General features: G+C 50.6%; 2 protein-coding genes across 3 annotated transcripts; one reads left to right on the top strand and one right to left on the bottom strand.

Annotated features, from left to right (window-relative positions):
- Positions 1-2,476: 2,476 nt before the first annotated feature.
- On the bottom strand, positions 2,477-9,782 carry LOC133754046 (eukaryotic translation initiation factor 1A, X-chromosomal-like). Its single transcript, XM_062184662.1, has 7 exons — positions 9,645-9,782; positions 9,156-9,239; positions 7,785-7,888; positions 7,120-7,170; positions 5,746-5,827; positions 4,492-4,583; positions 2,477-2,742 (listed from the first exon to the last, which is right to left on the bottom strand). The coding sequence occupies exons 1-7, from the start codon at positions 9,658-9,660 to the stop codon at positions 2,737-2,739; spliced, it is 435 nt and encodes a 144-aa protein (XP_062040646.1). The 5' UTR covers positions 9,661-9,782; the 3' UTR covers positions 2,477-2,736.
- A 1,824-nt stretch (positions 9,783-11,606) lies between these two features.
- Positions 11,607-24,860, top strand: LOC133754045 (female-specific lacrimal gland protein-like). Of its 2 annotated transcripts, none has more exons than XM_062184661.1 (8): positions 11,607-11,695; positions 19,039-19,158; positions 22,825-22,926; positions 23,006-23,145; positions 23,595-23,665; positions 23,963-24,073; positions 24,403-24,504; positions 24,588-24,860. In XM_062184661.1, the coding sequence occupies exons 3-8, from the start codon at positions 22,834-22,836 to the stop codon at positions 24,671-24,673; spliced, it is 603 nt and encodes a 200-aa protein (XP_062040645.1). In that variant the 5' UTR covers positions 11,607-11,695; positions 19,039-19,158; positions 22,825-22,833; the 3' UTR covers positions 24,674-24,860. The 2 variants fall into 2 exon arrangements, with proteins under 2 accessions (XP_062040645.1, XP_062040644.1); XM_062184660.1 differs by having other exon boundaries at positions 24,381-24,504.

Here is a 24,860-nt window from a genome sequence, read left to right as displayed (position 1 = left end):
CTACTTCAGGCAGTACTGGAGCCTTTAGTGGCCGTCATCCACTGCAAGGGACATCAGAAGGGAGATAATCATGTTAACCAGGGAAATGTGCTAGCAGAGAGAGGAAAGTTTAGAAATGGCCCTTATACCTCAATCTGTGGAAGTGGTAAAGGAACCTCACTATATTGAGCCTGAGAATGAATGGGCCCAACAGTGAGGCTATACTAAAAACGCATATAGGGCCGGTGCCGTGGCTCAGTAGGCTAATCCTCCGCCTTGCAGCGCTGGCACTCCGGGTTCTAGTCCCGGTCGGGGCACCGATCCTGTCCCGGTTGCCCCTCTTCCAGGCCAGCTCTCTGCTGTGGCCCGGGAGTGCAGTGGAGGATGGCCCAGGCGCTTGGGCCCTGCACCCCATGGGAGACCAGGAGAAGCACCTGGCTCCTGGCTTCGGATCAGCGCGGTGCGCCGGCCACAGCGGCCATTGGAGGGTGAACCAACGGCGAAAAGGAAGACCTTTCTCTCTGTCTCTCTCTCTCACTGTCTATCTCTGCTGTGGCCCAGGAGGTGGCCATCTTGGGAGTCAGAGAGTGGCCATCGTGGGAGTGAGGTGGTGGCCATCTTGGGAGTGAGACAGCGGCCATCTTGGGGGGGTGAACCAACGGCAAAAAGGAAGACCTTTGTCTCTCTCTCTCACTGTCCACTCTGCCTGTCAAAAATAATAACTAACTAAATAAAAAGGGTGGGGCTCTGGTTGCAGGCTAACAGATTCCTGGTCTCATCAGGGCAGGCAGGGCAGCTAGGGGAGGGGTTCTTGCCACAGACTAACAGGTTCCGGTCAATTCAGGGGTAGTCAGTGGAGCCAAGGAAGTGGGTTCTGGCCTCAGACTGACAGCTTCTTGTTCCTTTTTGCCAAGCAGGGGAGCTAAGGGGGTGGGGTTCTGGCCGCAACCTGACAGGTTCCTGGTCCATTCAGTGGCTGTCAGGAGAGCCTAAGGGGTTGGGGTTCTGGGTGCAGACTGAGAAGTTTCCGGTCCTGTATGAGCAGGCAAGGGAGAAAAGGGGGTGTGGTTCTGGGTGCAGACCGACAGGTTCCGGGTCCTGCAATGGGTAGGCAGCGGAGTATAATGAGGTGGGGTTCTGGCCACAGACTGACAGGTTCTGGGTCATTAAGGGCCGGTAGGGAAGCCAAGGGGGTGGGGTTCTGGCTGCAGACTGACAGGTTCACGGTCCAGTCAGGCACAGTCAGGGCTGCCAAGGAGCTGGGGTTTTGGCTGCAGACTGACAGGTTCCGGGTCCATCAGGGGCAGGCAGGGGAGAAAAGGAGGTGGGCTTCTGCCCACAGAAGAACAAGTTCCCGGTCCCTTCAGGAGTACTCAGGACAGCCTCAGAGGGTGGGCTTCTGGCCGCACCCTGACAGGTTCCCAAACCAGTCAGAGGAAGGCAGGGGAGCCTCAGAGAGTGGGGTTCTCACCAAAGACTGAAAGGTTCCCAGTTAAGTCAGGGGCAGTCAAGGGAGCTAAAGACAGGGGGTTCTAGCGAGACTGGCGGGTCCCCCGATCCAGTTGGGGCAATCAAGGAGCTAAGGACCTGGGGCTCTGGCCGAAGACTGACAGGTTTCTGGTCCCGTCAGGGCCTCTCGATGGATACTAAAGGGGGGGGTTCTGGCTGCTTACTGACAGATTCACGGTCCCATCAGGAGCAGGTAGTGTAACCAAGGAGGTGGGGTTCTGGCCGCAGACTGACAGGTTCCCGGTCCCCTCAGGTGCAGGCAGGGGAGCCAAGGAGGTGGGGTTCTGGCCCCAAAGTGATAGGTTCAGGGTTATTAGTGGCAGGCAAGGGAGCTGGAAAATGACAGGAAGTTTTGTGTACACAGGAAGAATACCATACTCCAAGTTCAGGAAGAGATTTACAATTTTTTGGTTTAAAAAATTTACTAAGAAGTTATTTTCCACTTAAATACTGAATTTATCTGTTTATGAAGCTTAAAACTGGCTTACAATGGATGACTGTTATAAATAAAATTTCACCTTTTAACATATACTTTTCATAGGGTAAAAAATACTTGATGCACCTTACCATCTTCACAATTTTTCTGTGCATGCAAAAGAAAACGGCATCAACTACTATGCTACTTCTTCCAGTTTCAACATACTATTTCTAGAGCCACAAATCTTATAAATTCAAAACTGCAACTTACATCCTTATTTTGAAAACTGCATTTTACAAATGGACTTACAAGGATGAAAACAAATAGTTACAAAAATATATAAGGTAACAAACTCAGTATAAAAATACTTAAGCTGACACCATTCCAAAGTACATTTTGATCATCCTTAAATGTTATAGAGACCATAAGTATATTTCTGAAAGATACAGAACAAGTCCATAGACTGTAGAAATTAGTTAAATACTATTCCAGACAAATCTATGACTTTCAATTTTGATTTTCAGTTCTGATTAAACATCAATTTCTTGCAACTGTGGCTGTCAGTGGTAGAAAAGGCATTTTTTTTCTCTTTTCTAAACATGTTTTACTTCAAAGTCTCACTATATAAAAAAATAAAGAATTAATATGTCGCCTTAGATGGTTCCACATCAATTTTTAAAGAAATATAGTACAGTAAATACATTAAAACAAAACAATGGAATTAAGACAATTTGCTTTAATAAACTATACTCATGGTAAATAAAGTTCTATTCTTCTTAAGTTGGTGATCAAAATTCCCAGTTAATGTCTTCAGAAAATGAAAACTGAATTTAGATCTGTAAGTGAAAAGAAAGAGACCCATGAAGAAATAATTGTTGTAACACAGGAATCTCTTCAGGATTACATGTCAAATTCCTTTTAAATGAAATAGATTATACATTACATTTTCTCAATTCCTCTCTACTATCAGTAAAATCTTTCTCTTTCAGATGTTCTACTATGGGAAATATCCTTAAAAGTTCAGTATACCCTTGTGTCCTTTAACAATTAGGTGAGGCACAGTCCTACCCAAATGTGTTCTCTGAGTGATTACTCACAGGAGCAAAATTATATAACCTACAAACCTCCCAGAAAAATGATCCAGAAGTTGTTAGGATTTTAGGTAATGAAGGAAAAGTAAAATCTTATAAAAATGCACAAATCTACCCTGAATCCATGATAGTTACACTTCTGATGCTTGACAAAGAAATTAACTGTTAACACTTTCTACCCTTGGGAATCCATCTTATATAGGATCTGCAAATGAAGTTCTGTATGTTTCAAGATAGATTGTTATAGGTATAAACTATATATTAAACTTACATGAAAACAGCAGATTACTTTGTGCTTAAAATTTTTTAATGTACATACACGAAGATACTGGCCTTCATAATTTTTGGAAACTCTGGTTATCATATTGCATGAACCTGGTCAAAAATAACTGCAAAAAATCATTTTGCGTTGTTCTATATATGCATTGTGTGTGTGTGTGCACATGTTTTTTTCTGAACTTTTTATTGCACTGTGGTAAGAAAAAATCTAGATTGAAATGTAAGCTATATAATTATTTTAATAGATAAATACAAAATCAGGATGTCTCATTTAAATTGATTTAACAACAGAACAGTAGCAAGGCATTCAGTTCTGTGCGTCTCATCACTTTTTTAAGTTTGCACAAAATAAGCATGCAACAAGACCAAACCAAGGATGTGGGCAATAACAATGCCTCACAAAGAAATTAGTATTTTCCTATTACATGCTCCATAATATTCGTCTCCACAACCAGGGTTTAAGAGTTTGTAGCAGGGCCAGCACACTGTAGAATAGTGAGCTAAGCTTCTGCCTTGAAGAGCAGCATCCATGCTGCTCCATATCTGATCTAGCTACCTGCTAATGGCCTGTGAAATTCAGCAAAAGATGGCCCAGGCAGACAGTCCTGCCACCCACATGGGAGATCCAAATGAAGCTACCTAGAACAGCACTGGCTGCTGCAGCTATCTGCAAATGGAAGATTCTGTCTCTCTCTGTCTCTCCCTGAATCTCTTTCAAAATAAGTAAATTAGCCCCTGCATCCGCATTGAAAAAGCTCCTAGCTCGTGACTTCAGCTCAGCACAGACGCAGCCATTGCAGACATTTGGGGAGTGAACCAGAAGATGGAAGACCTCTGCCTCTCTCTCTCTCTCTCTCTCTCTCATACCTCTCTGTAACTCTGCATCTCAAATAAACCTTTAAAAAAAATGCAGCAATTTCAGTATACCACTAAGTTAGTTCAAACAAAAATCTTCAACACACTATTATTTTATTTAACAGAAATATCTATTTAGAAACTCTGCTTATACAAGCTGTAACCATGCAATATCCACTGCCAAAGTTAACAATTACTTTTGAGAGAGGAAATATTCCATACTAATGTTTGTCCAAGTATAAACACCTTGGCTAGATTCTTTCTAATAATATATTCAAATTTATGGCATTTCCATTATGCATTAAGCACTGAACATTATTACCAAATACACCCACTCAACTTTTAGGGTCATGTACTTACATCATCAATGTCTTCGTCATCATCTCCAATATCATCAAACTGGATTTCATCATCATCTCCAGGACCAAATGTATCTGTTTCATTGATTTTAGCTAAATAAATAATAAATGCATAAAAAACATTCATTACACAATTAAAATGCTATTAAATGAGTAACCACAAGAGCCTTATTATAGGCCAACCTTCCATTCAACCAAAGTTCTGCTATTAGGAGCAATATATATTGCTTTATGAAGCTATATAAAGCAGTTTAACAATAAAATCCCCAGAAATTCATCTATTATTAAGTCATTACAACAGAGGATATATGTGCTGCACTTTTGTTCAGTGCAAAATTATTTTAATTACACTACCTTAATACCTCTATGCCTTCAACTATGTTTCAAAAACACCAAACAAGCATGACTAAACAACATATAGTCACATGAAGTATAAAACATCATGAGATTAAAACAACTAGTTCTCCAACTACAGGAGAAACTTAGCAAACCAGAGCAAGATTCAGTCAAACCATGTTTATCATTTAAGAAATAAAAGTGATTCATAGCCAACGCTGTGGTATACTGGGCTAAGCATCTGCCTGAAATGCCAGCATCCCATATGGGTGCCGGTTCTAGTCCTGGCTGCTCTTCTTCTCATTCAGCTCTCTGCTGTGGCCTGGGAAGGCAGTGGATGATGGCTCAAGTCCTTGGGCCCCTGCACCCACATGGGAGACCCGGAAGAAGCACCTGGCTCTTGGCTTCAGATCAGCACAGCTCCAGCTGTTGTGGCCAATCAGGGAGTGAACCAATGCATGGAAGACCTCTCTCTCTGTGTCTCATCTCTATGTCTCTCTGTAATTTTGCCTTTCAAATAAATAAATAAATCTTTTTAAAATAAATAAATAATAAAAGAGAAAAGGAGGTGCTAGACTAATTCACAGATATTGGCACTTCCTAAAATGCAAAGAATTTCAATTGATTTTCAGATCTTTCTGTCTTTCTCACTGTCTATAACTCTACCTCTCAAATAAATAAAATCTTTTAAAAAAATGAAAACCATGAGTCGGTTGAGAAATGTTAAATGGAAAAATCCTAATAATGTGTTACTTTGACAGACATCTTATATAAATCCAGGTTTCAAAGTTTGCAAACTTACAAACTCACCAGAAAGTGTATATATTTAATGTTACACACAACTCCATGAAATTCCTTCACCTAAACACAAAGAATGAAATTATCTATGACAGAGTAGATTAACAATAATAGATATTACCATGTTCAGGAAGCTCGCCATATGCCTTCAGACTTCTAGCTTCATCTGCATTGTATTTTAAAATTACGTCCGCTTTGTTATCCTTAGAAATAAACAAACTTGTAAAACTCACAACAGAAAGATATCATCAGCTATTTGATAAATTATATTTTTGTAAAAAACTGCACTGCTTTTCTTCCTTTACCCACCCGTACTCTATTAAAAAATTCTAAAACAGGCTGGCGCCATGGCTCAACAGGCTAATCCTCCGCCTTGCGGCGCCGGCACTCCGGGTTCTAGTCCCGGTTGGGGTGCCGGATTCTGTCCCGGTTGCCCCTCTTCCAGCCAGCTCTCTGCTGTGGCCCGGGAGTGCAGTGGAGGATGGCCCAAGTGCTTGGGCCCTGCACCCGCATGGGAAACCAGGAGAAGCACCTGGCTCCTGGCTTTGGATCAGCGCGGTGCGCCGGCCGCAGTGGCCATTGGAGGGTGAACCAATGGCAAAAAGGAAGACCTTTCTCTCTCTCTCACTATCCACTCTGCCTGTCAAAAAAAAAATTCGAAAACAAGTAGAAAAAGATATATAATTTTAAATAATTAAAAATATAGGACATCTGTAATTTCATCTGAATAAAGCAGGACAGGCAAACAGTCTTCTGTTTTTCATAAATCACCAAAAACAAGCAGTAGCAACAAGACACCATAATGACATACAAAATATTCAGTTTCAAAAAACAACAAATTATGACTTAAGAACAGGTTTTAGGAAAACTAAAGAGGTTGGGACAACCCTCAACTCCTATAGGAAAACTAGATTGAGTTTCAGGTTCCTGGTTTTGGCTTATTTCAGCTTTGACTGCTCTGTGCATTCTGCAAGTTTTTTTATTTTTTTAAAAGATTTATTTTATTTATTTGAAAGACAGAGTTACAGAGAGAGGTAGAGACAGAGAGAGAGAGAGGTCTTCCATCCGCTGGTTCACTCCCCAGATGGCTGCAACGGCCGGAGCTGCACCTGGCTTCTGGCTCCTGGAGCTCTGGCTGTTGCAGCCAACTGGGAAGTAAACCAACGGATGAAAGACCTCTCTCTCTCTCTCTCTCTCAGTCTCTGCTTCTGTCTCAGCCTCTCTGTAACTCTGCCTTTCAAATAAATAAACAAATATTTAAAACAGATACATATATAAATACAAACTGTATTAACCAAGTCTTCTTACAAAAAATAAAAACAAATACACAATTAATAAATTGTAGTAAAAACACTGTAGTGTTAAACAAAATGTGGACAGCAGAATGGTTAAAAACACATTGGCCTGGAATTGCCCAACAATGTTAATTCTGTGTTTCCTAACTATTAATGACTTGCTATAGAGGCTGCAACATAAATTTAAACTTGATTTTTACCTGATACTCTCGGAGACCAATCAAAATAATGTCTGAGGTATTTATCCAAACCTATGAAACACAATTTACTGCATATTATTTTCATATGAAGATAATTTTTAATGTTAAATGAATCTTTCCACAAAACATGTATTACAAAGGGTTTGCCAACAGTTCAAAAAAAAAAAAGAAATTCTGGTACCAAAATATGAAATGCATTGCATAGGAGGTTTTTTAAAAGTGTTCAGGTGAAATGGATACTGTCCTTAAACAATGCATACATTTCAAGAGGAATCTATAGGACTTCACATTCAAATTTCCCATACCATTTACAATTATTTAACTCAATCCAAAATCTAACACATACACTGAATGAATTATCCATCTCTTTTGTCACTTTTAAAATTAAAAAACTTTTTTTCCACATTAACATTTACTTGAATGTAGTCTTGTAGAAATCATCTATCATTTCTATATTAACTATCCAGTAAACATTTGCAGCTGCAATATACCATAAGGAAGCAATTCTTTATACAAATAGAATCTTTTAAGAAGTTTTATTTGTGTTCTCAAATAAATAATTGTTCCAATTTACAAAATTGAACTGCTTGGCCAAACAGCTGTATACCTGAGGTAAAGTAATTCTTTGTAGCAAATTTTATAATAAACGAAATCTATACACCTACCTTCTTTCTCAATTTTCCTCTAATATGGCATAATCGCTTTACACCATCAAAGCACATTGCTTCTAATCGTCCATTTCCCAGCATTTTGATTACTTGCGCATACTCTGAGGAGAATAAAAGTGTTGTAAAAAATGTTCTTTGTTCTCATAAAAATCTCAGTGATTTTCTTCAAGATTTATTTATTGAAAAGTCAGACTTAGACAGAGAGAAACAGACACAGAGAGATTTCCCTTTTGTTGCTTTATTTCCCAGAGGGCCACAATAGCCTCTAGGCTGAGTCATTTTCTACTGCTTCTCTCAGCTGACAACATCAGGCCCAATCTCAGTAGAAACAGGCCTAGGAATACGCAATCTTATACAGTGGGCTGGGATGCCTATATCACATGCGAAAGTCATCACTGCTCCAGTTCTGACGCAGCTTCCTATTAATGTACCTGATGACCACAAAATCCTCACACTGGTAAAACTTCAGAACTCTATAACACAATACTGATGAATTTATAATTATATTTTCATAAATCTGGAAACCTAAATTGTGAAGTTTTCACATGACAGTTGGTCACTTTTCCTGATTTCTGAGTTAAGTGTCCAATGTGGATTTTTTTTTAAGATTTTATTTATGGGGCCAGTGCTGTGGTGGAGTGGTTTAACACCCTGGCCTACAATGCTAACATCCCATATGAGCACCGGATTCTATCCCGGTTGCCCTCTTCCAGGCCAGCTCTCTGCTGTGGCCCGGGAAGACAGTGGAGGATGGCCCAAGTGCTTGGGCCCTGCACCTGCATGGGAAACCAGGAGAAGCACCTGGCTCCTGGCTTTGGATCAGCGCAGTGCGCCGGCCACAGTGTGCCAGCTGCAGCAGCCATTGGAGGGTGAACCAATGGAAAAGGAAGATCTTTGTCTGTCTCTCAGTCTCATGGACTATAACTCTACCTGTGAGATAAATAAAAAAATTTTTTTTAAAGATTTATTTATTTATTTGAAAGATTTACAGTGAAGTTTTTACTCACAAGAAGCCATGAGCTAATGTATAATATTTAAGATTATTTACTGCTATAAAAGATTATTAAGCGTTAGTACTCTGTTTTATTTCATTTATATGGTAGAAATTGGTGAAATTACTTGTCCTTGTATCATCTTGTTTCTACCCATATAATCCTGAAAAAAAAGCTATGTTGATAAACATGTCACCAATATGTCTTCACTGGAGAGTTAGTATACTAAGTCATTTAGTGAATAAACTATGAACAGGTGTTGACTATAAAAATTGAGAAACAGCAGTGGTGACATGAGATACAAATGCTGAAGTTTAAGATGGTAATGTTTACTAATGATATGGTAAATCAAAGAAATATAATTGTAAATTCTTACCTTGTCCGTCTTCTTTGAACACCAATTCTCTTTTTTCGGATTCGTTCTCATTCTTACCTCTGCGCCTGTTTTTACCTCCTTTACCTAATGAAGTTCAAGCAATTAAGATCAGTGACCAGTATAATATTTTCAAGTATGAAATGGAGTTCTTTTTAACTTTGACGAAAATTTAAAATACATGAATTTTGAGTGCCGAGAAATTAACAGAATTTGGAGTTTTTAAATGAAGTATTTACAAAATAATTAAGCAATCGCAGTTGTAAAAGTTTTAAATTAAGTCAATATCTACCAAAACGACTGTGAAGTAAGTGTAGCGGGAAAAGCCCATCTTTTTCGGCCGAAAATACAAAGTGAAATATAACGTTAATCCCTTTCACTGGGACTAAATTGAAAAACAGGTTAACTTTTCAAGACAGAAAAACGGTCAGAATGGCCTAGACTCGTGGCCACAGTTAAGGACAGTAATTAATTGGAATCGACTACAGCTACCTTTATTTTTCGGCATAGTGGGCACACCAACTTCACTAAGGTTTTTCGTTGCACAATTACGAGCGAGGCTCTGCAGCTTTATTACACAGACGGTTCTACTCACGGCGACGCAACACACGCCGCGATGTAACAACGAAGTTTTACCGGAAGACGAACGCTGTCACGATCACCAATCGGAAGCGGCTTTACGACAGTTTACGACGCCGTATCTCTGCGCGGCGCAGGATTTTACGACCGGCAACGCAGCCCTTGGCGCAACACGAGCTACACCACTGAAGGCCCTACATCGTAAGACGCAGCTTATATCAGTCAAAAGAGTTGAAGCTCCTGAGGACGTATACGTGACCAGTCAACGCATATCAGCTCCCTTACAGGCCACTCAGGACCGGGCCCCCGCGTCCACGGCAGTGCAATTTTGAGTAGAGACGGGAATTTCCGCCGCCCGACAGGACGAAGAGCGCTAGGAGAGGACGATGTCCAGGGCGCAGACTTGCAGGTCCCCTATGTAACCTAGGACAAGCAGAGGCGGGATTCTGGGAAAAGCCTGGCAGGACTTGCGTCCAATCAGGGTCCTTCGGCGGTCTCAGGAGCAGGGAAAGAGAATGAATCCTGGGCTCAGACTGACAGTTCCTCCACTCGTTTAAAAGCAGGGTCGGGAAAGAGGACTGGGAAATTCTCTGCGCTGACTGGCAACCCTCCTCGTCCAGCCCCTGACTGGCCGGGGGTGCTGCCAGTCTGAGCCCATAATCCCGCCTCCTGAAGCTCCCCAGGCCTGTCTCTCACTGGGAGGAGAACCTGCCAGTCAGAACCCACCACCCCGCCTTATTCCCCTCTTCAACCCCGCCCCACCCGCCTTCGCTTATCCCAGAGTGGGCGAGGAACCTGCCAGTCCACGACAGCAGCCGCGCCACCTCCTCGCCCTCGACCCTACCGTCTGCATTACTGGACGTGGGCAATGCCAATCGGCATACAGAACCCGCCTCCTTCCTGACTGCCACCTTAAAGCGCCAATCTACTACAAAATGGCACCTTCTTCCCGCCCCTGTCCAGCGTGACTCCAGGGCGACAGTGTCGGTCATTATCCGAGCTGTACCCACAATGCGCCCTGTTCCCGCCACTGCCTGACCCTGACAGGACGGGGACCCTGAGTGAGCACCTACAAACCCACCCTCTTCCCCCGGCCCTAGTAGGAATCTCTCTGACTGCACATTTTTGCACACAACACCTCCACTCTTTTCCCCTGCCCGCCATGAATGGACGCTGCCCCTGCCAACCTGAACCCAGAAGTCCATCCTGCTCACCGCGCAACCTAACTTTGATTGGACGACGGAGATGCCAGTTTGGGCTCGGCTCGCCCATGCCTGCCAGTGAGTGGACGGGCGACATGCCAGTCACATAACAAAGCCCACAGAACTTCCGCCCAACTCCCCAACGTCCACACCTGCTTCTCCCTCACTGGACCGGGAACCTGCCCGTCTGCGCCTAGATCCCCACCCCTGAGGCTGACCAATTGCCCGTCATGGGACCGGGAACCTGCCCGTCATTAACTGGACCCCGCCTCCTTAGCTCCTCTGCCTGCCCCTGACTAGAATAGGAACCTGTCTGTGACAAGAACCCCACCCCTCGGCTCTCTTGCCGCCCCTGACGGGACCCGGAGGCTGTCAGTCTGTGACAGGAACACCACCCTCGGCTCTCCTGCCGCCCCTGACTGGACCCGGAACCTGTCAGTCTGTGACAGGAGCCCCACCCCTCGGCTCTCCTGCCGCCCCTGACTGGACCCGGAACCTGTCAGTCTGTGACAGGAGCCCCACCCCTCGGCGCTCCTGCCGCCCCTGATTGGACCCGGAACCTGTCAGTCTGTGACGAGAACCCCACCCCTCGGCTCTCCTGCCGCCCCTGACGGGACCCGGAACCTGTCAGTCTGTGACAGAAGCCCCACCCATTCTCTCTCCCATACCAGAAGGCAAGGCAGGGTAGCCAAGGAGGTGGAGTTCCGGCGGCAAATTGGCAGGTTCCCAATTCTGTCTGGTGCAAGCAGGGGAGCCGAGGAGGTAGGGTTGTGGCCGCAGACTAACAGGTTCCGGGTCAGTAGGCGTAGACAGGGGAGCTAAGGGGATGGGTTTCTGGTCGCAGACTGACAGATTCTCAGTCCAGTGGGGCCAGGCTGGGGATGTAAGTAGGTGGGGCTCTGGCTGCAGGCTGACAAGTTACCATACCAGTAAGGCCAGGCAGGGGAGTCTAAGGAGCTGAGGTTTGGCCGCAGACTGACAGGTTCCCGGTCCGGTCTGGGAAACGCAGGGCAGCCTTGGAGGGTGGGGTTCTGGCCGCAAACTGACAGGTTCCCAGTCCATTGAGGGCAGGCCGAAGAGCCATGCAGCTGGGGTTCTGGGCACAGACTGACAGATTTCCAGACCAGTGTGGCTAGGCAGGGAAGCTAGGGGGTGGGTTCTGGCCGCAGACGGACAGGTTCACTGTCCAGTCAGGGCCAGGCAGGGGAGCTAATGATGTGGGTGGGGTTCTGGCTGCAGACAGAGAGGTTTCCTGGTCCTCTCAGCGGTAGGCAGAGGTTCGAAGGAGGTCAGAGTTTCCAGGTGTTGGCTGACAGGTTCTTGGTCCAGTCAGGGTCAGGCAAGGGAGCTAAGGTCATGGGGTTCTGCCCGCAGACTGACAAGTTCCCTTCTATTCATGGGCACTCAGTTGAGCCTAAGAGGTTGGGGTTCTGGCCGCAGAATGACGGGTTTCCAGTCCGCTCAGGGTCAGGCAAGGGAGCAAAGGGGAGGAGGTTCTAGCTGTAGAATACAGGACCTGGTCCAGTATTGCCAGGCAGTTGTGCTAAGGGGGTCCTGTTCTGGCCACAGACTGAAAGGTTCCCATTCCAGGCGGTGGCACTCAGGACATACTCCTTGTGTGTGGTTCTGGCTGCAGACTGACAGGTTTCCAGTACAGTCAGGAGCAGGTAGGGGAGCTGAGGAGCGGGGGTTTTTGTGGCAGGCTGACAGATTCCAGGGCCATTAGGGGTAGGCAGGGAGCCAAGAGGTGTGGTTCTGGCCTGAATCTGACAGGTTCCTGGTCACATCAGGGGCACTTAGTGAAGCCTAAGGGGTGGGGTTCTGGCTGCAGACTGACAGGTTCCCAGTCCAGTTAGGGGCATTCAGGGGAGCAGAGGAGGTGCCGTTCTGTCAGAAGAATGACAGGTTCTGAGTCCAGAAAGGGGCACAAAGTGCAGCCTCAGGGAGTGGGGTTATGGCCGCAAACTGACAGGTTTCTGGTCCCGTCATGGGCAGTCAGGGTAACCAAGGAGGTGGGGCTCTGGTTGCAGACTGACAGGTTTCCCGGTCCCATCAGGGGCAGGCAGGGAAGCTAAGTGGTTGGGGTTCTGGCAGCAGACCTCAGGTTCCCGTCCAGTCAGGGGCACTCAGAGGACCAAGGAGGTGGGCTTCTGGCCTTAGAAGGGCAGGTGTGCAGCCCCATGTGGCTAGGCAGGGGAGTTAAGAGATGTAGTTCTGGCTGAAGACTGACAGGTTCCTGGTCCCGTAATGGGCAGTCAGGGTAACCAAGGAGGTGGGGCTCTGGTTGCAGCCTGACAGGTTTCCCGGTCCCATCAGGGGCAGGCAGGGGAGCTAAGTGGTTGGGGTTCTGGCAGCAGACCTCAGGTTCCCGTTCCAGTCAGGGGCACTCAGAGGACCAAGGAGGTGGGCTTCTGGCCTTAGAAGGGCAGGTGTATGGCCTCATGTGGCTAGGCAGGGGAGTTAAGAGATGTAGTTCTGGCTGAAGACTGACAGGTTCCTGGTCCATACAGGGGCATCAGGGGAACCAAAGAGGTGGGGTTCTGGTGACAGACTGACAGGTTCAGGGTCCATCAGGGACAGGCAGTGGAGTTCTGGTTGCAGGGAGACAGGTTCCTGGTCCAGTCTGGGGTAGTCAAGGGAGCTAAGGGGGTGGGGTTCTGGCTGCACATTGACAGGTTCCCTGTACAGTATGGACAGGCAGTGGAGCTTACAGGTCTGGATTCCAGGTGCTGACTTACAGGTTCCTGGTGCAGTCAGGGTCATGCAGGGGAACTAAGAACATGGGGTTTGGCTGAAGACAGACAGGTTCTGGTCTAGTAAGGCCAGGCAGGGGAGCAAAGGAGATGGGGTTCTGACTGCAGACTGACATGTTCCTGGTCCTTATGGCCAGTCAGGGCAGCTAAGGGGGTGGGGTTCTGGCCTCAGACTGACAGGTTCCAGGTCCTGTCATGGGCAGTCAGGGGAACCAAGGAGGTGGGGCTCTGGTTGCGGACAAACAGGCTCCCGTTTCAGTCAGGGACAGTCAGGAGAGCTAAGGTGGTGGGGTTCTAGGCACATTCTAACAGGTTCCTGGTCCCGTCACTGGCAGGCACGGGAGCCTAAAGAGATGGTGTCTAGGTGCAGACTGACAGGTTCCCAACCAGAATGGCCTGGCATGGTAAAGAAGGGGGTGGGGTTCTGGGCGAAGACTGACAGGTTCCTGGTCCACTCAAGCGCAGGCAGGGGAGCAAAAAGTTGGGGTTATGGCCACAGACGGACAGGTTTCCAGTCCTGTCAGGGGCAGTCAGGGGACTTAAGGACGTGGGGTTCATGTTACACATGGACAGGTACAGTCAGGGCTACTCAGGGCTGCCACAGGAAGTGGGGTTCTGGGTACAGGCTGCCATTTCTGGGTTCCCTCAGGGCCACACAGGGCAGCCTTAGGGGGTGAGGTCCTGGCAGCAGGCTGAGAGGTTCCTGGTCTTTAGGGGCAGGAAGGGGAGCTAAAGGGTTGGGCTCTGGGCTGGTGCCATGGCTCATTAGGCTAATCCTCCACCTTGTGGCGCTGGCACACCATGTTCTAGTCCCGGTCAGGGCGCCGGATTCTGTCCCGGTTGCCCCTCTTCCAGGCCAGCTCTCTGCTGTGGCCAGGGAGTGCACTGGAGGATGGCCCAAGACCTTGGGCCCTGCACCCCATGGGAGACCAGGAGAAGCACCTGGCTCCTGGCTTCGGATCAGCGCAGTGCGCCGTCCATGGCGTGCCAGCTGTGGTGCCATTGGAGGGTGAACCAATGGCAAAGGAAAACCTTTCTGTTTCTCTCTCTCACTGTCCACTCTGCCTGTCAAAAATAAATAACTAACTAAATAAATAAAAAGGGTGGGGCTCTGGTTGCAGGCTAACAGATTCCTGGTCCCATCAGGGCAGTCAGGGCAGCTAGGGGTGGGGTTCTTGCCACAGACTAACAGGTTCCGGTCAATTCAGGGGTAGTCAGTGGAGCCAAGGAAGTGGGTTCTGGCCTCAGACTGACAGCTTCTTGTTCCTTTTTGCCAAGCAGGGGAGCTAAGGGGGTGGGGTTCTGGCCGCAACCTGACAGGTTCCTGGTCCATTCAGTGGCTGTCAGGAGAGCCTAAGGGGTTGGGGTTCTGGGTGCAGACTGAAAAGTTTCCGGTCCAGTATGAGCAGGCCAGGGAGAAAAGGGGGTGTGGTTCTGGGTGCAGACCGACAGGTTCTGGGTCCTGCAATGGGTAGGCAGTGGAGTATAATGAGGTGGGGTTCTGGCCACAGACTGACAGGTTCTGGGTCAGTATAGCCAGGCAGGGAAGCTAAGGGGGTAGGCTTCTGGCTGCAGACTGACAGGTTCCCGGTCCAGTCAGCGGCAGGCAGAGGAGTCTAACGAGGTGGAGTACTGGATGCACCTGAAAGATTCTGGGTCCATCAGGGGCAGGCAGGGGAGACTAAGGGTGTGGGGTTCTGGGCACAGACTGACAGGTTCCACATTCTTTATGGCCAGGCAGGGGAGCTAAGGGGGTAGGCTTCTGGCCCAAGACTGACAGGTTCCTGGTCCAGTCAGCGGGAGGCAAGAGACCTAAGGATGTGGAGCTCTGGCAGCAGACAGACAGTTTCTCGGTCCAGTCAGTGGCAGTCAGGGGAGCTAAGGACGTGGGGTTCTGGGCACAGACTGACAGGATCCTGGTCCCATCAGGGAAGCCAAGAAAGTGGGGTTCTAACAGCAGAATGACCTCTTCTGGGTCCATCAGAAGCAGGCAGCAGAAGTAAAGGGGTGGAGTTCTGGCCATAGACTGAGAGGTTCCTGGTGCCCTCAGGGGCAGGCAGGGGAGCCAAGGGGTGGGATTCTGGCCGAGACTGACAGGTTCCGGGTCCATCAGGGGCAGACAGGGGAGCCAAGGAGGTGGGGTTCTGGCTGCAGACTGACAGGTTCCCAGTTCCTTCACAGGCAGGCAGGGGAGCTAATAGGGAATAGCTCTGCCTGCAGACTGACATGTTCCTGGTCCAGTCAGTGGCAGGCAGGGGAACCACGGGGTGGGGTTCTGGCATCAGACAGACACATTCCTGGTATTATCAGAGGCAGGCAGCGGAGCCAAGGAGGTGGGGTTCTGGCTGCAGACTGACAGGTTCCCGGTCCCATCAGGGGTATGCAGGCGAGCTAAGGACGTGGGGTCCCTGGCTCAGGCTGACAAGGTCCCTGTCCAGTCAAGGGCATCAGGGGAGCTAAGGATGTGGGGTTCTGGCCACAGACATGTTCCCGCATCAGTCAGTGCCACACAGGGCAGCCTAAGCAGGTGGGGATCTGGCTGCAGAACCTGTCAGGAACTGACAGGTCCTGGTTCAGTCAGGGGCTTTCAGGGGAGCCAAGGAGGTGGTGTTCAGGCGGCACACTGACAGATACCCGGTCAATTAGTGGCAGGCAGGAGTTCCAAGGAGGTGGGGTTGGCAGCAGACTGACAGGTTCCTGGTCCACTCAGAGGCAGGCTGGGAAGCCAAGGAGGTGGGGTTCTGGCAGCAGACTGACAGGTTCCCAGTCTCTTTAGGGGCAGGCAGGGAGGACAAGGAGGTGGGGTTTGGGCCACACACTGATGGTCCAGATCCTGTCATGGGCAGGCAGGGGAGCCAGGAAGGTGGGGTTTGCGACAGACGTACAGGTCTGGGTCCATCAGGAACTCGCAGGGGCGCAGACTGAGAGGTTCCTAGTCTAGTATTTGCAGGCCTAGGAGCTAAGGACGTGGGGCTCTGGCCTCAGACTGATAGGATTCCATTCTCATCAAAGGCACTCAGTGGAGCCTAAGGTGGTAGGGTTCTGGCTGCAGACTGACAAGTTCCCGGTCCAGACGGGGGGAGGCAATGGAGCATAGGATGTTGGGTTCTTGTTGCATACCGAGAGGTTCCAGTTCCAGTAAGTCCAGGCAGGGGTGGGGTGGGGTTTTGGCTGCAGACTGACAGGTTCCCCGTATATTGAGAGGCAGGGAGGGGAGCCAAGGAGATGGGATTCTGGCTGAAGACTGACAGGTTCCCGGTTCAGTCAGAGGCAGTCAGGGGAGCCAAGAAGTTGTGGTTCTTGTCACAGACTGACAGGTTTCCAGTCCAGTCAGGGAAAGTCAGGGGAGGCAAGGAGGTGGTGTTCTTGCCGTAGACTGACAGGTTCCCTTTCCAGTCAGGAGCAGTCAGGGGAGCAGAGGAGCTGGGGTTTTGGTGGCAGACTGAAATGTTCCCTGTGCAGTCTGGGGCACTCAGGGCAGCCTCAGGGGGTGTGGTTCTAGCCACAGAATGAAAGGTTCCCAGTCCAGCTAGGGGCAATCAGGGAGCAAGGTGATGGGGTTCTTGCAGTAGACTGACAGGTTCCTGGGCCATTGAGGGGCAAGCAGGGGAGCTGAGAATGTGGGGTTCTGGCCACAGACTGAAATGTTCCCTGTGTAGTCTGGGGCACTCAGGGCAGCATCAGGGGGTGTGGTTCTAGCCACAGAATGAAAGGTTCCCAGTCCAGCTAGGGGCAATCAGGGAGCAAGGTGATGGGGTTCTTGCAGTAGACTGACAGGTTCCTGGGCCATTGAGGACAAGCAGGGGAGCTGAGGATGTGGGGTTCTGGCCACAGACTGAAATGTTCCCTGTGCAGTCTGGGGCACTCAGGGCAGCCTCAGGGGGTGTGGTTCTAGTCACAGAATGAAAGGTTCCCAGTCCAGCTAGGGGCAATCAGGGAGCAAGGTGATGGGGTTCTTGCAGTAGACTGACAGGTTCCTGGGCCATTGAGGGGCAAGCAGGGGAGCTGAGGATGTGGGGTTCTGGCCACAGACTGAAATGTTCCCTGTGCAGTCTGGGGCACTCAGTGCCACAACGTGGTGGGGTTCTGGCCACCAACTAGAGGATCCCATTTCTGTCAGGGGCAGTCAGGGCAGCCAATGATGTGGGGTTCTGGCGGCAGACTGACCGGTTCCCAGTGCCATGAGGGGCATTGAGGTTAGCCAAGGAGCTCGGGTTCTTGCTGCACACTGACAGGTTCCATGTATATCAAGGGCAGGCAGGGAGTTAAAAGGTGGGGTTCTGGCCACAGACGGACAGGTTCCTGGTCCAGTCAGGAGCAGGCAGGGGAGCCAAGGAGGTAGGCTTCTGGCTGCAGACTGACAGGTTCTTGGTCCCATCCGGGGCTGTCAGCAGTGCCATGTTGTGTGGTTCTGGTTTCAGACTGTCATGTTCCGGGTCCATTAAGGGCAGACAGTGGAGCTAAGGAGGTGGGGTTCTAGCCATGGACTGACTGGTCCCTGGACCCTTCAGGGGCAGTCAGAGGCCCAAAAAGGTGGGGTTCTGGCATCAGACTGACAGGTTCTGGGTCCCGTCAGGGGAGGCAAGTGAGCCCGGGATGTTGGGTTCTGGCAGCAGACTGACAGGTTCCTGGTACAGTATGGCCAGAGGAGAGCTAAGGGGGTGGGGTTCTGGCCACAGACTATAGGCCCTGTCCAGTCAGGGGCAGTTAGGGGATGCAAGGAAGTGGGGTTCTGGCAGCAGACTGACAGATACCGGGTCCATAAGTGGCAGGCAGGGGAGCCAAGGAGGTGGGATTTGCTGGCCACAGACTGACAGGTTCCTGGGCCCATCAGGGGCAGGCAGCAGACTTAAGGATTTGTGGCCCCTGCTGCAGACTGACAAGTTTCTGGTCCAGTATGGCCAGCAGGACAGCAAAGAGGTGGAGGCTGGCCACAGACTGGCAGGTTCCTGGTCATGTCAGGGGCACTCAGTGGAGACTAAGAGGGTGGGGTTCTGGCTGCAGATTGATAGGTTGCCAGTCCACACAGGGGCAGGCAGGCAAGCAAAAGATGTGCATTTGTGGCCACAGACTGACAGGTTCCGGGTCCATCAGAGGCAGGCAGAGGAGCCAATGAGCTCTGGTTTTAGCGGCAGACTGACAGGCTCTGGGTCCATGTGGGATAGGGAGGGGAGCTAAAGAGGTGAGGTTCTGGCCACAGGCTTCTAGGTTTCTGGGCCCATCAGGGCAGGCAGAGGAGACGAGGTGGGGTCCAGGCTGCAGAAAGAAAGATTCCTCATCCAGCAGGGGCAGGCAGAGGAGATAAGGAGCTGGGCTTCTGGCCACAGACTGACAGGTTCCTGTTCTCATCAGGGGCACTCAGGTGAGCCAAGAAACTGTTGAAGTTTATTTCTTCCTGAGAGGATTCGTTCTGAGAGGAGGAGCGTGGTGGGGGCACGAGGCGCGGAGTCACCACACGGACCCCAGAGTCAGGTGAACGCGGGCCTGAGGCGAGCAGCCCGCAGACTCATTTATTTCAGTTGCTACAGCTGCTTATATAGCCAAGACCAGCCAATGCGCTCAAGGGGCGGTCTATGCCCCACCCAATCACAGCCTGCTGCCAGGCAGTTTCCAAAGCCATCCAATCACAGCCTGTTGCCAGGCAGGCAGGTTCTGAAACATCCAATCACGGCCTGCAGTCAGTCATGCTCCTTTGTCATGTGGTTTCCTCTGTTGTCATGGGGTTTCAGAAGCCATCCATTCATGGCCTGTTGCCAGGCAATTTCTGTTGCCAGTGGCCATCTTGGCATGACCTTTTCACCTTAAGGACCTTTTCACCTTATGCCTGGCCTTACAGGACAGGGAACCTGTCAGTCTGCAACCAGGCCCTCCCCATTAGCTCTCACGCCTGGACATTTAGGACCAGGATCCTGTCAGACTGTGGCCAAAACCCCACCTCCTTAGGATACCCTGCCTACGCCTGATGGGACTGGGGACCTCATAATCTGCGGCAGGAATCTCATGTCCTTAGCTCACCTGCCTGCCTCTCACGGGACCAGGAACCTGTCAGGCAGCAGCCAGAGCCCCACCCCCTTAGTCTCCACTGAGTGGCCCTGACGGGACTGGGAACCTGTCAGTCTGCTCACAGAACCCCACGTCATTGGCTCCGCTGACTGCCCCTGACGGGATTGGAACCTGTCAGTGTGTGACCAGAAACCAACCACTTTAGCTCCTCTGCCTGCCCCTGATGGAGGTGGAACCTGTCACTCTGCGGCCAGAACCCCACCTCCTTGGTTCCACTGACTTCTCCGAATGGACCCAGAACCTGTCAGTCTGTGGCCAGAACCCCACCTCCTTGGCCCCCCCCGCCTGCCCATGACTGGACCGGGAACCTGTCTGTCTGCCGCCAAAACCCTACCTCTTTGCTCTCCCACCTGCCACTGATGGGACCGGGAACCTGTTAGTCTAGGGCCAGAACCCCACCTCTTTGGCTCCCCTGCCTGCACCTGATGGACCTGAACTCGTCAGTCTGTGGCAGGAACCCCATGTCCTTAGATCCCCTGTCTTTCCCCAATTGACCGGGAACCTGCCACTCTGCTGCCGGAACCCCACGTCCCCTGAGTACCCCTGATTGGAACAGGAACCTGTCACTCTGTGGCTAGAACCCCACATCCTTAGCTCCCCTGACTGCCCCTAAGGGTTCTGGTACCTGTCATTCTGCAGTCAGAAGCTCACCTCCTTGGCTATCTTGACTGCCCCTGTCTGGGCCGGCAAGCTGTCAGTCTGCAGCCAGAACCCCAACTCCCTGGCTCCCCTGACTGCTTCTTTCTGGCCTGAGGATGTGTCAGGCTGGGGCTACCAGGCCCTCTCTTGGGTCCCCTGCCTGTCCTTGATGGGACCGGAACCTGTCAGTCTGGGGCCAGAAGCCACCTCCTTGTCTCCCCTGCTGCCTCTGGCGGGACTGGTATCTTGTCAGTCTAGGGCCAGAAACTCCCTTGTTGGCTCCCCTGCCTGCACCTGACAGTACCGGGCCATGTCAGTCTGCGGCAGGGACCCCATGGCCTTAGCTCTCCTGCCTGCCCCTAATTAACCCAGAACCTGTCACTCTGCTGCCAGAACACCAACTCCTTAGCTCCCCTGAGTGCCTCTCAATCTGTGGCCAGAACCCCATGTGTGGAGGAATGAGAAGGCCATGCCAAGATGGCCTGTGGCAAGCAAGCATCAGTTACTCAGGAATGGCTTTGAAACCCACCTGGCAACAGAGCCTGCCTGGCATCAGGCTGTGATTGGATGGGTTTGGAAACAGCCTGGCAACAGGCTGTGATTGGATGGCTTTGAAACCCACCTGGCAACAGAGCCTGCCTGGCAATACGCTGTGATTGGTTGGGGCATAGACCACCCCTTGATGGTGGGGTTCTTGTCACAGACTAACACGTTCCCCTTCCCATCAGGGGCAGGCAGGGGAGCCAAGCGGTGGGGTTTGGTGGCTGACTGACAGGTTCCCAGTCTATGAGGGGCGGCAGGAGAGCCAAGGGGGTGGGGTTCAGGTGGCAGACTGACAGGTTTCGGGTCCCATCAGGGGTAGCAGGAGAGCCGAGGTGTTGGTTTCTCATGTCAGACTGACAGCCTCCGGGTCCCATCAGGGTGGCAGGAGAGCCAAGGGGTGGGGTTCTCGTCACAGACTGACAGGTTCCTGGTCCTGTCAGTGCGGTAGTAGAGCCGAGGGGTGGGGTCCTCGTCACAGACTGACAGATTCCTGGTCCTGTCAGTGTCTAGGAGAGCCGAGGGGTGGGGTCCTCGTCACAGACTGACAGATTCCTGGTCCTGTCAGGGCAGCAGGAGAGCCAAGGGGTGGGGTTCTCGTCACAGACTGACAGATTCCTGGTCCTGTCAGTGTCTAGGAGAGCCGAGGGGTGGGGTCCTCGTCACAGACTGACAGATTCCTGGTCCTGTCAGTGTCTAGGAGAGCCGAGGGGTGGGGTCCTCGTCACAGACTGACAGCTTCCGGGTCCCGTCAGGGCAGCAGGAGAGCCAAGGAGTTGGGGGTTTCCAGGTGTTAACTGACAGGTTCCCAGTACAGTCAGTGGCAGGCAAGGGAGCTAAAGGAGTGGGGTTCTGGCTACAGGAAAATGTAGTCTGTTGAGAAGTGGGTAAGAGTAGAAGATGGGCTGAATGAAAGGAATGGAACTAGAAAGTAAGGTGCTCATTTTTGTCATTTTTAAGGTTTTTTAGAAAATTCTGGGACTTTTCTTTCTAATTTTGTTTTATGGAAAGCTCATTTTTGGTGATATTTTGGCATTTTCTCTCAGAAAAAAGATCTCCTGGCAGACAAAAGAATGTTCTAGACCTTTCCAGAGACTTCTGGAGAAACATTGTGGAACATTCCAGCAGCCAGAAACACTGTAGAATCTTCCTGATTTCATGCTGCATGGTCTCATGGGGGCCCTGTGCACACTCCCACGCTTATCCTGGCCAGTTCGTTCTGGCCAGAGCCTGCTGGACCCCTGGAGTGAGTGGAGCAGAAAATGGTTCTGCACAATGCAGAACCGGTCCAAGTCAGTTTTTCCACTGAGGCAGAGATCGGAGTGACCTCCCCGGAGCTCTCAAGGTCGCGTATGGGTGCCTGGGCATGAAAAAAGCTAAAAAAAAAAAAAAAAAAATCCCGATGCTGGAACATTCTAGAAAATTCTAAGACGTGCACCAGTATTCTGGAACACTCCAAGACCACGTGCTCTAGAATAGTCTAAGGCCCCGAGGACACACACCAGGCATTCTGGAAACATTCTAGAACATTCTGGAAAATTCTAGGAAATGCTGAGATTGTTCTCCTCCGGTGTCTTCTGGAACAGTGTAAGGCCCCAGGACGCTCACCAGGTGCTCTGGAAAGCATCCTAAGAATATTTAGAACGTTCTACAAAATTCCTTGAAATGCCAAGGACATTCCCTGGGCATTCTAGAACATTCTAGAATCCTGGAAATACCCACCAGGCGATCTGGAAAATTCCAAACCCCAAGAACCCATGAAGGAATCTCCCCGAATTTCCTGGAAGCTCCCGGGATGTTCCAGAATGTCCCCGGCGCCAACCAGGATGTTTGCACAACCTTGGCCCCGCCCACTCCGCCCCAGCCCAGCAATAAATAGATGCCCGGTCCCCACAGGCTCAGACAATGATGAAGACGATGGCGATGAAGATGACGACGGTGATGAAGGCTCTCCTCCTCGCCCTCGCGTTGGCCGTGGCCTGCGCTGACCCCGCCCAGGTATCCTGACTTCGCATCACACACTCGCCCTGTGTCTTCGGCCATATCATTCATTCACGTCATTTCTTGTCCTGCCCAGATCTCGGGGCCCTGGTGCACCTTCGCCATCGCCGCCGACAACCTGGACCAGGTCCAGGAGGGGGGGCCGCACCGCATGCTGCTCCGCCATGTTGAGTGCCAGGAGGACTGCAACACCCTGAACGTCTTTTTCTATGTCAGGTGAGGGGGCGGGGCCAGGGCAGACAGGAGATGCCAGAGACAGAGAGCCAGGGGGAGCAATCGAGCCCAGAGACCAGGGAAGCCAGGAGCAGCCAAGCCCAGAGATCCCAGAGAGAGCAGACAGGAGTCATCGAGCCCAGAGTCAGAGAGCAGGCGGGCTAGAGGGGAGTCAAGGAGCTGGGAGAGAGCAGACAGGGATAGCCGATCCCAGAGTCAAAGAGCAGGCCAGGGGGGACCAGTTGAGCGTAGGGAGAGAGAGCAGACTGGAGTCATCGAGCCCAGAGTCAGAGAGCAGGCGGGCAGAGGGGAGTCATGGACCTGAGAGCAGACAGGGCCAGCCAATCCCAGAGTCAAAGAGCAGGCCAGGGGGACCAGGCGAGCCCAGAGGGAGAGCAGACAGGAGCAGTGGAGCCCACAGCGAGCGGCCATGTTCCTGGTCTCTTATTCAGGAAGAACAGGGTCTGCACTCCACACACGGTCATGGCCCGGAAGAACGCAGATGACGTCTACACCGCTGACTGTGAGTACAGAACGTTCCGGAACGTTCCGGACAGTTCCAGATGACCCAGGGAACTGTCTAGCAGGCCCTAGGGGAGTGTCCTGAATGTCCCAGAATGTTCCAGGATGTTCTGTAATGTTCCCAGAAATGTGCCAGGATGTTGCACAATGTCCAGAATGCTCCAGACAGTTCCTTGATGTTCTAGAATGTTCCAGAACGTGCTAGAATTTTCCAGAATGTTCCAGTTATGTTTCAGACAATCCCAGGATGTCCCAGCATGCACCGGCACATCCCGCACACCCACCTCTCTCCCTACAGTCGAGGGCCAGAACTACTTCCAGCTCGTGGGGCGGGACCCCGACAGCCTCATCGTCATCAACAATAACGTGAGGCCCGACGGCACCACCACCCACGTCAGCTTCCTTTTTGGTGAGCCCCCCTCATGTATATATGTGCACTGCGGCACCCACTAGGGACACGCACCATGACCCGAGAGTCTGACCTCAACTGTATACTGGGGAAGGGGGGCTGCACAGCCAGGCATATACAATCGGTGCCCACTGGATAAAGCGAGTGTATACAGTTGGTGCCCACTAGACATGTTGGGCATACACACTTGGCGCCCACTAACGCTAGCATATACAGTTGGTGCCAACTAGAGGGGGTGAGCATATGCAGTGAGCACCCACTAAAGCGAGTGTATGCAGTAGGCACCCACTAAAGCGTATGTACACAGTCGGCGCCGACTCTTGCCACAGTCAGATTGAAGGTCATAAACGACGAGCGGCTGGAGGACTACGCGAGGCTCATGGAGCAGCACAGGATCCCGCGGGAGAACATCCTGCGCATGGCCGACACGGGTGAGGCTTCCGGGGGCTTCAGGGCTGACCCGGCGCTGACTCGGCTTTCCCCTTCTGACTCGGCTTTCCTGTCTCTCCAACAGACACCTGCCCACCCTTAGGACGCCTGCCTTGGAGAAGGTTCCGGAACATTCTAGAACATTCCAGAACCGCCCCGCCCTTCAGATGATTTCTGCCCCTGCTCGCCTCAGCGTCTCCTCCCACCTGAGAATGTGCTAGTATGCTCCGGAATGTTCCAGAATGTTCTGAAATGTTCCGGGATGGTCTGGATTGTTCCAGAATGTTCTAGAATGCTTCAGAACGTTCCACAGTTGTTCATCTCTGGCTCCCTCTGCTTCCTGCTGTTGAAATATACT

The sequence above is a fragment of the Lepus europaeus genome, chromosome Y, assembly GCF_033115175.1.
Source record: "Lepus europaeus isolate LE1 chromosome Y, mLepTim1.pri, whole genome shotgun sequence".
NCBI lineage: Eukaryota > Metazoa > Chordata > Mammalia > Lagomorpha > Leporidae > Lepus > Lepus europaeus.
The sequence above is the reverse complement of the archived record's forward strand: the minus strand, read 5'-3'. Positions and strand labels throughout refer to the sequence as shown.